Source organism: Ahaetulla prasina, chromosome 6, assembly GCF_028640845.1.
Source record: "Ahaetulla prasina isolate Xishuangbanna chromosome 6, ASM2864084v1, whole genome shotgun sequence".
Classification (NCBI taxonomy): Eukaryota; Metazoa; Chordata; class Lepidosauria; order Squamata; family Colubridae; genus Ahaetulla; species Ahaetulla prasina.
In genome coordinates this window covers 20,352,496-20,365,565 of record NC_080544.1, presented here as the reverse complement: position 1 = coordinate 20,365,565, position 13,070 = coordinate 20,352,496, and the positions used below count along the sequence as shown (strand labels likewise).

Here is a 13,070-nt window from a genome sequence, read left to right as displayed (position 1 = left end):
ATTTATCAATATAACAGTAACTTTTACTAGTGGCAAATTCTTTTGCTCCATTATACAGAATCACAAAGCAACATCCCAGATTTGCTTTTGTTTTTCTTGTTGGTTTCAGTATATTTTATGATTAGTCTAATCTTTGTAATAATTGCTTGGTTTTAATTTGGTTACAATTTGATCTTCTGAGAAGTTACATATTTTGATGTTTACGGTTTCTAAACCTTTAATACCTTGGTTTTAATTTACATAAAAGGTGGGACAGGATCAGTGAAGTAAAGACAAGGATAGACAGCTCAAACAGCAGTCTTCAAAATGAAAAAGGTCTTCTGCAGTCACGACATAAGCCTAAGACTGAAAATCAGGCTTCTAAGATGTTACATCTTTTCTATCCTGCACTATGGAGTGGAGAGTTGGTCTCTGACAGAAAACCACTTGAAGAAACTAGAAGCATTTGAAATGTGGATTTACAGACGGCTGTTACATATAAGCTGGGTTAACAAAATCACAAATGAGGGTCATAAGCTGCCTGGGAAAGCAAAGGGAAAGCCATTAAAAAGCGAAAGTTAGATTATTTTGGACATACAATGTGACACCTAGAAAAATACGGCGTCCTTCACTTAATCCTCCATGGAAAAAATGAAGGCAAACGAGGTCCAGGCAGAAGAAGAACATCATGGCTTCAAATCTAAGGGACGGGTTTGGACAAAACTTAGTAGCAATTTTTCATGTGGCTGTTGACAAAAATAGGATTGTCAACATGATCCCAATATCTGATGACAGATATGGCACAAGAAGAAGAAACCTTTAATAAAGACAAAGAAAAATGATACAGTCAGCTGTATGAAAGGGTTAATAAAATATGATCAGACAAGTTTTCCATTCTATTTGTCGGTCTGTATGTCATTTATCAATCATCAGATGGTATAACACATACATTCAGAAGCCATGTCATTTTGTTACGTCTTTTTCTTTCAGCAATCAGGACTTACTTGGTATGCAGATCACTTTTACATACAATGTTCCAATGTACAAGTAGTATTTGGCATACCACCATTTCAATTGTGAATCCCGACAGTCATAAAGTAAGGCACTCATATCACTGACCCAATTTTATGACCATTCTTGCAGTGGTCATTAAGAGAGCATAGTTGCAAAGTGAAAGCTATGGTTGTTAAGTGAACCCATGGTCATTAAGTGAACCCATTGTTTTCTATGGACCATTTTTCTTGAAAAATGGAAGTTAATGCCAATCTTCAGAAAAATAAAATAAAAATCAAACGTCATTTGACAGCAGAATGCTGCAAATGGCAATAAATGTGAGCCAGTTGCTGAGCACCTGACATATGATCTCATGGCTGAGGGGAGGGCAACCATTGGTACTTTGGAACTGGCTTGTAAGTACCTTTGGAGTGGTCTGTTACAACGTCAAAGATCAGTAAGCGACCAGTTGTAAGTTAAGGACTATCACTATGACAACAGACTTAACTCTGTTCATTATTAAGGTATGTGTTTTATTATTGAAATGCAACTCAATGATTAGGAGCTCTGCTTCACATCAAGATCAGCTTAGAATAAAAATACTAAGTATGAATTTACCACCCCATGCACATTTACTTAAAAATCTGCCTTATTTCATGTTTACCATCAGAAGACAATGTGTCTTACACATTGGAAAAAAGAATCCAAACACTAAATACAAACTCGACGGACATTACCTTACAGATGACCCCCACCCAGTCTTCATATGGAGTCTTCATATCCAATGAGCTAAGTGCCGAAGCCCACTGCAACTACATCGCAAAAAAGGCATTAAGAGTTGTTAACCTAATCTTACGTAGCTTCTTCTCCAGAAACACTACACTACTAACCAGAGCTTACAAAACATTTGCTAGACCAATACCTGAATACAGCTCGCCTGTCTGGAACCCATACCACATTTCAGACATCAATACGATTGAACGTATCCAGAAATATTTTACAAGAAAAGTTCTCCACTCCTCTGAATATAACAAAATACCTTATACCACCAGACTTGATATCTTGGGTTTAGAAAACTTAGAACTCCGCCGCCTTCGACAGGACCTGTGTTTAACTCATAGAATCATCTATTGCAAAGTCCTTCCTGTTGAGGATTACTTCAGCTTCAATCACAACAATACAAGAGCAAACAATAGATTTAAACTTAATGTTAACCGCTTCAATCTTGATTGCAGAAAATATGACTTCAGTAACGGAGTTATTAATGCTTGGAACACACTACCAGACTCTGTGGTATCTACTCAAAATCCCCAAAGCTTTAACCAAAAGCTGTCTACTGTTGACCTCACCCCATTCCTAAGAGATCTTTAAGGGGCGTGCATAAGAGCACAAACGTGCCTACCGTTCCTGTCCTACTGTTTCTTTTCATTATATCCAATTTATATAGTTATTTCATACTTATATATATGCTTATATACTATATAGTTACTTCATGCTTATGCTTATATATACTGTTGTGACAAAATAAATAATAAATAAATAAATAAATAAAGATAATTCAAAGAATTAAATTACAAAGTGTATCAATTCTTTTTTATGATTACATATTCTTTCTTTAATAATGACAACTTCATAGAGAGCTTTGTGGTGAACATGAATTTTAAACTAAAAATTTCATTTCATAATTCTGTTAGATTATGATGGCTGGTCTTCCAGGTAGGACACGTGCTCACATAGAGATTTGAAAACATATATTTTAACTTGTATGCACAGTGAAAGAGTGTAATTACACTTTTAATAGTAGTTTATAGTACAAATGAAACTTAGTTTTAAAAATATGTACCATATTCAACAACATGGTATAAGTAAACAATAAAAATACTGTAAATCAAATATTGCCATATTAGTATACAGTAGGTGTTGTTAATGCTATTATAGGTGTACAGACAATGTCTTTCTATATTCGGGAAAGAAAATTTGTTCAATTTACACGCATTTCTTATAAAATCTCGCATAGCTTGTGAAATGGGATTACAAATCTCAGGGAAAGCTAAAAACCAAGAAGCCAATGGTAGTCCATGCTCCTTACCTCCCACAATTATGCTCCTCATCCACATTTTCCAACGCATTTGCTTTCTGATGGGAATATTATGGATCTTAAAGGTGAATTATGTGTGCTACTAATGTAATGTTAGGGAGGCAATGGCTACAGCAGGAGAAAAAGCAATGAAGAAAGGAAGGAAAGGTTATGTCATTCAGATGGTCAAAACCACAACTGCCTTCATTTTTCTATATTGGAGAATGGAATTTAGTTTGTTTTTTTATGTAACTTTCTTGAATTTTAAAAAAAATGAGCAAGAAGGAAAATCAATTGAAAAAAAGGAAAATTTAGGAAAAGAGCAAGATAAAAGTACAGAACAAAAAAAAAAGAATAGAAAAGGAATAACTTTCAACTTACTTTGTCTGGAAATAATTAAAAAATACATCAAATTCAGACTCTAATGTTTCTATAAAGCTTTGTTTCTAATCATCAAATCCAAAAATCACAATTTCATTTCTTGCAGTCTCTTGCAAAAAGTCAAAAAGTGATTTCTAGGTAAAAATAAAATTGGTCAAAGTCTTCTTTAGTTTTCATCATTTCTGTCAATTCTATTGGCTTAGCCATCCATTCTTCCATTGTAGGTATCTGTAAGTCCTTCTAACTTTGTGCATATAGGAGCCTTTCCACTGTTATATATAAAAACAGAATTCCATAAGATCTTTCCATCCATTAACTCCAAAAGGAAAATCTCTAGCCAACTGTATGTTTATTTTTAAAATCTTCTGACTCAAAAGATATATCTGATCCCAATGTTTTGTAGCTTTCTTAATGTTATTTGGGAATGGAATATGAATTATTTTAGTTTTTGTTAGCTGAGTCCTTACAGGTTTCTTTCTTTGAAATGGTAGAAACTTCTGGCAGATGCCAACACAGATGGCAAAAAGTCGTTCTATAGCTACTGAAGCAATGGAAATGTTAAACAATGTAGTAGGTTTTACTTCTGAGTAAATTTACAGAATCACAATTGTCCCAACAGCTGCATACTCAGCTAAGCAAAAATAACTCTTCAAAATCCCATAATAAATAATAATGCAATAAATTGCTTAGTCTTTGTATAGCTGCTGAAAAAGGTAAATAAGTCAAATCAATTTAGATAAAGACTACTGCTTCTTTCTACTTGCTGAGTTTAATATTAACTTGAACATTTCTGCAATAACAAGAAAGACAGACTCGGCAATTTCCAAAGGGCCATTTTAGAAAGCCTTGTATAATTTTGTAAGGAAGAAAATGCAGATTTCAGTTTTCATAATCGATGCATTTACCAGCCAACCCTTTGGTGGGAATCCTGCTGCTGTTTGTCTTCTCGAAGATGTAAGTTTTTAACGAATTCCTCTGGTTTAAAGAACATTAACTAGCAATGTCTGCTATTTGTGAGTGATGCCATTTTCTTTGAATAGAATTTACTTAACTGTTTATACAAGGGATTAACTGATCCTTTGTACAAACAGAGGATCTATATTGCTTATTTAAGTTACAGGTGGAAGTATGGGTGGAAGGTTTGTCCTCAAGAAAATCTTTTGCCAGTATTTTATGAAGCCACTGTATATTGGCAAAGATTTTGCATGTATTCCGTGAAGCTTTTCAGTTCAAACTGAAATACAGCCTTGCATTTAGTGTCGCATGATCCGTAACCAAGCTTTGCAAAGATAGAACACAGTTCTTTCAAAACTGGATCTTTTTTGTTGAGAAGTTTATGCAGGTTAGTTTCATGTTTCCTTCTTTTGAACCAAAAAGGTTGCCTCAACTTTATATGAACATTGAACTGATTATACAAAATTGAGAGAAGAAAGACCACAGTATTGTATTTCAAAGTTACCACAAGATGGCGATGGTTAAAAACATACTGTATATCATGGTTATTATTTATTTATTTATTTTGTCGAGTACATATTAGATAATATAATTAGATGTTTAAGCATGAATTGAATACATAAAATGAATACAATTAAAGGGAACATTAGGACAGGGATGGTCGGCACGCTGGTGCTCTTATGCACATCCCTTACAGACCTCTTAGGAATGGGGTGAGGTCTACAGTAGTAGTAGTAGGTTCCCAGGATATTCCTTTTGTTTTGCTGGGCTTCAAAAATAGAAAATTAGGTTGATAAATTCATGAAGATGATGCTCGGATGCCCATGTATCAGCTGTTCAGAATTCTTCAGAATTCTTTTATTTTTTTAACAGATTTATTTTTGTTTGTCAACAAGAATAAAATACAAAACAGAAAAATGAACATTCAACCACAACAATGAAAAAAAAATGGGTTAAAAAAAAAGATGGGAGTTGAAAACAGTCATTTTTTTTTCTTGCAATGCAACATGATGGGGACTGTTTTATATTTAAATATTTGTTTATTTAAATTTATTACGTATGGTAAGTTCAAGAAATTCGGCTGAAACTGTCCACCTGCCCAGAAACAAAAGAAAGCAAAAAGAAGCTGGAGAACGGAAAATTTTGGGTGTAATGAATGTATCATGTTTGATCACACTAGCCATGGCAGCCCCTTTGTTCCTAGCTAACCTTTGGCAGCCATTTTTTGCGTGTGTGAAAAAGAGAGAGAGAGAGAGACCATGTGTTCTCAACATTTCAGATGTGCCTCCCAAACTTAAAGATCTCCTGAAATAGAGTTTAAAACTTATTTTGACATATCGGACCTAAATACAATCGAGAGAGTCCAGAGATATTTCACAAGAAGGGCACTCCTCTGCTCACAATAAAATATCTTCTGCCACCAGACTCCAAATTTTGGGCTTAGACAACTTAGAACTACGCAGACTTCAGTCTGTCCTAAGCATAGTACATAAAATTATCTACCACAATGTCCTGCCTGTCAATGACTAATTCAGCTTCAACCACAACAATACATGAGCAAATAATAGATACAAACTCAAGATAAACCGCTCCAAACTTGATTGCAGAAAATATGACTTCAGCAACAGAGTTGTCAATGCCTGGAATGCACTACCTGACTCTGTGGTTTCTTCCCCAAACCCCCAAAACTTTAAGCTTAAACTGTCTACTGTTGACCTCACCCCATTCCTAAGAGGTCTGTAAGAGGCGTGCATAAGTGCACCCGCGTGCCTACCGTCCCTGTCCTAATATTCCCTTTTTTTACTTACTCTTTTTATGTATCCCAATTATGTTATCTTATATGTGATTGACAAATAAAATAAAATAAAATGTTTGGATGGTGGCAAGCAAATCCTTGCCAAAAAGAATTAGGGGGAATCAGCATGACATATGCATCTAGAGCCTAGGCCCCCCAAATCATACACTGCATGTGTTGCAGTGTTTCTCATCCTTGGCAACTTTAAGGCATGTGGACTTTAACTCCCAGAATTTTGGGAGTTGAAGTCCATACTCCTTAAAGTTGCCAGGTTTGAGAAACACAGTTGTAGACCTCTCTCACTTTTAAACATAGGGACACTTGTAGTCCCATCCTAGGATTTACTTCTGGGTCAGCTAAATGTTTGCCAAAGAGAACTATTTTCATAAAGCTGAGTCCATGCTCGATTCTGTGGGTTCTCTCCGGTGGTGGGTTTTAACTGGTTTTACCACCGGTTCGCTTTGTGCACGTGCTTTGCGCGTGATCGCCAAATTACTAGAGGGCAGGAAAAATAGATTTTTCTATACTCAGCTGCACACATAAATACAAATACAGATACAGTGGTATTTATTGCCACTACATAATGATTATAAAGAGCAATACTTCATTTCAGAAAGTTGACCGTTAGATTTGTTTATTTTTTCTCAGTTTCTTCTTGAATTTTCCTTTCTAAAACGAAGTTAAAACAGGTACAATTATTTTTTAAAGCTCCTTATGAACCTCATTTGCATCTTATTGAGGTTGGTCGTTTATTTCATTCCAAGAAGATGTGGTCACCGTAGGTACTACTTGAAAGACTATACACAAGAAAAATATATTTTGGAATGGAGAAAGTGGATCGATTATATTCAAAATAAGTATCAGATTAAAAAATACCAATTACTTTTTGAGTGAATTGCTATGTATTAGAGTTTAAGAAAGAAGGGAATTGATAGTGTGATGGTGTGAAATGGAATATGTTTTATGTTATATTTTAGATTATGTTTGTTAGTTATTATACCCTGTATTCTGTTCTGGGAAGTCTTGGGGGGGAGGGGGGAAATGGGGGTGGTGGAAGGGGAAGATTATAAATTGATTGATTGCCATTGTACAGGAATAATGGTAGAATTAAGCAAGTTGGAATGGTGTAAAGTCGGGGCTGCTCGGTAACCACTCCGGAAGGGAAAGGGTAAGGAAAGAGGAGTAAAGAAGGAAGAAAGTAGGTAGGCAGGTAGGTAGGTAGGAAAGAAGGGAGGGAGAAGAAAGGATAGGAGGAGAAGAAGGAGGGGAAGATAGAGGGTTAGAAAGGATGGAAGTGAGAAGTGGGAAAGAGGAGGGGAAGTAGGAAAGCGAGGAGAAGGATGGTGGGGAAAGTAGAAGAAGGATGAGAAGGGTAGGAAGGATTAAGGAAGGGAGTGGCGGCCGAGCAGGCCTGATTGAGCATAATCTGAGTATGGGATCGATTGTTGGATAAGTGATTGTCCTGTACACTGGTCAAATTGTGGGAATTATTTTGGAAAATAAAAAAAATTTGCCCGGAAAAAAAAAAGATTTTTCTATACTCAGAGCTGCACACATAAATACAAATACAGATACAGTGGTATTTATTGCCACTACATAATGATTATAAAGAGCAATACTTCATTTCAGAAAGCTGACCGTTAGATTTGTTTATTTTTTCTCGGTTTCTTCTTGAATTTTCCTTTCTAAAACGAAGTTAAAGCAGGTACAATTAATTTTTAAAGCTCCTTATGAACCTCCTTTACCCCTTTTTGAGGTTGGTCGTTTATTATTATTATTATTATTTATTAAATTTTTATACCGCCCTTCTCCCGAAGGACTCAGGGCGGTGTACAGCCAAAGATAAAACACAATACATATACAATTAAAACCAACAATTAAAACCTAGCAAATTTCAAAAGGCTGATAATTAAAAGTTTAAATTTAAAATTATAAAAAGTTTAAAAAACCCAATAAAACCCAATTTAAGATTATAACTATAAAAACCATTATGCCAGTCCCGCTTGAATAAATAAATATGTTTTTAGCTCACGACGGAAGGTCCGAAGATCAGGCACTTGACGTAGGCCAGGGGGAAGTTCATTCCAGAGCGTCGATGCTCCAACATTCCAAGATGTGGTCACCGTAGGTACAGAACACACCTCACCTTGAATCAATATTTTCGGTAGACCATCGTATCATAGAGGAACTGGAACCTGAGTGATTTTTTTCATGTTGCTATTCATGGGTCTTCTGCATCTCTTTGTTGAATAAGGAATTGGGAGATAGAAATGGTCCTCTCTTTTGGGTGTAAGGAGAAGTGTGTTGTTTAACGGTAAAAGTAAAGATTCTCCTTGCACATATGTGCTAGTCGTTCCCGACTCTAGGGGGCAGTGCTCATCTCCGTTTCAAAGCCGAACAGCCGAAGATGTCTCCGTGGTCATGTGGCTGGCATGATTCAATGCCAAAGGCTCACAAAATGCTGTTACCTTCCCACCAAAGGTGGTCCCTATTTTTCTACTTGCATTTTTACATGCTTTTGAACTGCTAGGTTGGCAGAAGCTGGGACAAATAACGGGAGCTCACCCCATTCCACGGCACTGAACTGCCGACCTTTCGATCGACAAGCTCAGCTTCTTAGCCAATGAGCCACCGCGTCCCTTTGTTGTTTACCAGATACATTTAACACAAAATATTTATTAAAATATTTATTTAATACAAAATATTTATTGAAAAAAATAAAACATTATATGCTCGCTACAAAAGACACAGGGTGCATTTGTAGATCACTGTTTTAATTGGTTGTTATTCATTTTAGGAGCTGAAAGAAGGCTGGCATCAAAAAATTGCTGCAGAAATGAACCTCTCAGAAACAGCATTCATCAGAAAACTGCATCCCACAGATGACTTCACCAGAAGTAAATAATCATTTGTGTATTTAAATGTAGCATTGCTGAAAGGTGAATTATCAGAAGCATTCCTGATAAACAGGTTGGGTGTTATTGTGACAGACTATGAAATGAAGGCAGTGGTGGGATTCAGCCAGTTCGCACCTATTCGGGAGAACTGGTTGTTAACTTTCTAAGCAGTTCGGAGAACCGGTGGTTGGAAGAAATCTTACTTTGTTTTTTCCCACTTTACAGGGCTAATCCTGTAAGGAAGACAACATTCTGGTGTTGTTTCTAGCCTAATCTTTATTGCCCTGCTTACAGAAACTGCCTCTCTGGTTAACCCTTATTACACTGTAACAGCTAAGGCGAAGCACCCATCGACGTGAGTGAGCCCACACAGTCACATGACCACCAAACCACACCTACCCAGCTGGTCATTAGAGCAGAGAATCGGTTGTTAAATTATTTGAATCCCACCACTCAATGAAGGTGAAGATCTACCCTATAGCTGAATGGCATCCATAGGCGATTCGAGAAATTGCAGGTGGTGGATACAGCTGTCAAATCAAATCAAATCAATCAAAGTCCCTCCAATTTATATTCATATGTTGTGATGCCATCATACTCACAGGTTTGTGAGGAAAATAGGAGATATTAGGTATGTTCACTGCCACAAGTTGACCAAGTATATATATATATATATAACAAAAAAAGGTAGGTTAAAATATTGATAATATTATCAACAAACACAAAAAGGACCTAGATTCTGCCTGTCATCTCTTTTTGATACCTCTTCCCTGTAGATGTTCTGCTATACTCATAAACTATTGAAATTAGAAAAAGTCAAGGCCAACTGTTCTAGAACTTCAGATGGGCGAAATACCTGAAGAAGTGCTTTATATGATGTTATGCGGGATGTGGATTGGATGTTTAGCCTGGGACTGTGGGGGAAAGGATTTGGGGAAACTTTCAACCTGTAACTTTCACGCCTTTTGACTCAGGTCTTGCCTTGCTTTAGCCGTTATCATGTCAAACTCAGTGAAAGTACCTCTTCTCTACATCAGTGGAGTCGAGGGTTTTCTTTCATGGGTTTTGAATGGAGGCAGGCCTGACAGTACTGTTTCTGCTGTTGAAACAATAAGAGTGATTCGTGAGCATCCTCTTTCAGGTTCCTGTTTCGGATTAAGATGGTTTACACCGACAAATGAAGTCCCTCTGTGTGGCCATGCCACCCTTGCGTCTGCTGCTGTATTATTCCATAAGAGTAAGTGGTATTTTAACGGTTCATCGTTTGACACAATACATGTTTTTTTTTTAACCATCTTGACGGTTATACCTTTCTGATTTTAAAAACAGAAAATATGAATCCCACCCTCACTTTTAAAACTCTTAGTGGAGAATTGAAAGCCAGGAAAGCAGGAGATGAGATTAGCTTGGATATGCCCCTTTACTTCACTTATCCACAGGTTAGCTTTACGTGGTACCTTTTGAATATTTCCTTGAAAAGTGAAAGGCACACGTGGTTTTCATACTGCTTTCATTTTTTAAATCTAGGATTTCCAGGAAGTAGAAAAGTTGGTAAGGGTAAGTCACACAGCTTTTTTCCCCATTGTATTTATCACGGGTGTCAAACCTGTGGCATCACGTTGCTGTCACATGACATATCACAACTTTCCCCACCTTCGCGGAGCTGGGGTGGGCGTGGCCTGCCTGTGACATATCCAGCTTGCGGGCTGCCAATTTGACACCCCTGCAAAGGCTTCCTTAAGTTTCCTCACTGTTAAATTCTTCCTACATGTGAAATTTAATCCCCAAAACTAAATGAAAACAATGTCTTCAGTATGCTACAAATGAAGTGGGGAATTCAATATTAAAAGCCTAATCTAAAACCCACTAATTCAGTGTCAAAAAGCCATAAAATGGTGGGTGAGGCATTGCATCTAAATCTCACCCCTTTTGTATTGCATGTGGATGATACTGTTAATTTAAATATTATGGCTGTGATTGATCTCCCTTTTTAATGCGTCTCTAGAATGTTCCCTGAGTGGATCAATATACACATTCCATTTTTGCATTGAGTAACATACCAGAAAGTGCACTTCACTTTTAACAAAACAGTGAATAAAAATTCTACATGGGAATCTTTCTCCTTAGCAGTAGAAGTCAGCCAAGGGTGTTGCGGGGATATATCCAAAAGGCAATTATAGCTCTACACATGTGCCACACACACAAAAAACAAGGTAAAGGCTTGATCACACCAGTGGTGGGTTGCAACCTGTTCGAGCCGGATCGGGCGAATCGGTAGCGGCGCCAGCGGGAGGCTCCGCCCACCCGCCTGGACGTCTCTGCGCATGTGCAGAAGCATTGCACGCATGTGTGAGCATGCATGCGCCTGTGATCAAACCACTAGTGACCAAAATTGAAACCCACTACTGAACTCAAAACCATCTCGCCTTTTGAAACATGCTCTACAAACACCCCTGAATTCAGTTCTAAAGAAGGACCAGGGGTGACAATGTTGTGAGTGTTCCAATATTTAAAGGGCTGCCACAAACAAAGGGATGTATGTCAAGCTATTCTCCAAAGCACCCGAAGCCAGAACGAGAAGCAGTGGATGGAAACTAATCGAGAGAACCAACCTAAAACTAAGGAGAAATTTCCAGACAGTGAGAACAGTTAACCAGTGGAATGGTTTGCCTTCAGAAGTTGTGGGTGCTCCAACATTGGAGGCTTTTAAGAAGAGGCTGGTCAACCATTTGTCTGAAGCAGTGGAGAAATCCAATTTTTTTTACTACCGGTTCTCTGGGCATGGCTTGGTGGGTATGGTGTGTCTTGGTGGGTGTGGCAGGGGAAGGATATTGCAAAATCTCCATTCCCATCCCACTCTGGGGCCAGGCAGAGGTGGCATTTGCCGGTTCTCCGAATTACTCAAAATTTCTGCTACCGGTTCTCCAGAACCTGTCAGATCCTGCTGGATTTCACCCCTGGTCTGAAGTGGTATTTCCTGTCTGCGTAGGGGGTTGGACTAGAAGACCTCCAAGGTCCCTTCCAACTCTGTTATTCTGTTACTGCTGGCATTAAAAATGGTGTGCTTTTTTTTTTTTTTTTTTATAAAAAGTTTTATTTTTACAATCATATCAAATAATTCATCCAATGTACAGTTATATACAATTAGTCGGGCTTGCCCAGTCACCACCCCCATTTTTAACACTCTTCCCTCTTCTACCTTCTTCTACTTTCCAGACCTTCCTCTCCTTCTCTTATCTACATCCTCTCCTCCCTCCACCCTACACCTTCCTTCTCCCTCTTCTACCCCTCTTCCTTCCTCTTCTCCTCTTTCCTACCTCCTACTCTCTCTTTTCTCCCTCCCCACCGTTCTAAAATGGTAACTGGGCAGACCCGACCCTGCATTAATTATATTTATACATCTTCAATAATCCCTGTACATTAACCATCACTCCATCTCTACCAAACCCCCCAATTCCCTCCCCTTACCCCCACCCCCACCCGACTTCCCAGAACAAAATGCAGGGTATCAAAACTAACAATCATAATCTAAAATAATTCCTAAATTATAATCTCTAGTCACACCACACTTAGTCACACTCTCAATTGTCCTCTCCTTCAAAAATATATCTAATACAAAATATTTCCTAAATTTACTCATATGCTATTCGATATTTTTTTATCTGATACTTATTTTGAATATAGTCAATCCACATTTTCCATTCTAAAATATATTTTTCTAGTGTATAGTCTTTCAAGTAAGCGGAGATTTTTGCCATCTCTGCCAGATTTGATACTTTGAGTGTCCATTCTTCAATTGTAGGTAATTCTTCTTTCTTCCAATACTGAGCAATCAAAAGTCTTGCGGCTGTTATTAAGTTCAAAATCAATTTAGTCTCTATAGCTGTACAGTCCATAATAATTCCTAGTAGAAAGAACTGCGGAGTAAACTTAATCTTTTTCAAAATATTCTGCATGATCCACCATACTTTAATCCAAAATGCTTTAACTTTTT

At 37.4% G+C, this 13,070-nt stretch overlaps 1 protein-coding gene across 3 annotated transcripts in view; it reads left to right on the top strand.

The window, feature by feature from the left end:
• The window catches only part of RUFY2 (RUN and FYVE domain containing 2), an 86,184-nt gene that overhangs the window by 62,532 nt on the left and 10,582 nt on the right, over positions 1-13,070 (top strand). The window contains exons 1-5 of one of the 3 annotated variants that reach the window (XM_058189431.1): positions 4,301-4,384; positions 8,977-9,076; positions 10,218-10,313; positions 10,406-10,515; positions 10,604-10,633. In XM_058189431.1, coding sequence (XP_058045414.1) covers positions 4,301-4,384; positions 8,977-9,076; positions 10,218-10,313; positions 10,406-10,515; positions 10,604-10,633 — 420 coding nt within the window. Of the gene's footprint in view, positions 1-4,300; positions 4,385-8,976; positions 9,077-10,217; positions 10,314-10,405; positions 10,516-10,603; positions 10,634-13,070 lie in introns of those variants that run through there. The other 2 variants (XM_058189427.1, XM_058189428.1) reach the window with 2 other exon arrangements.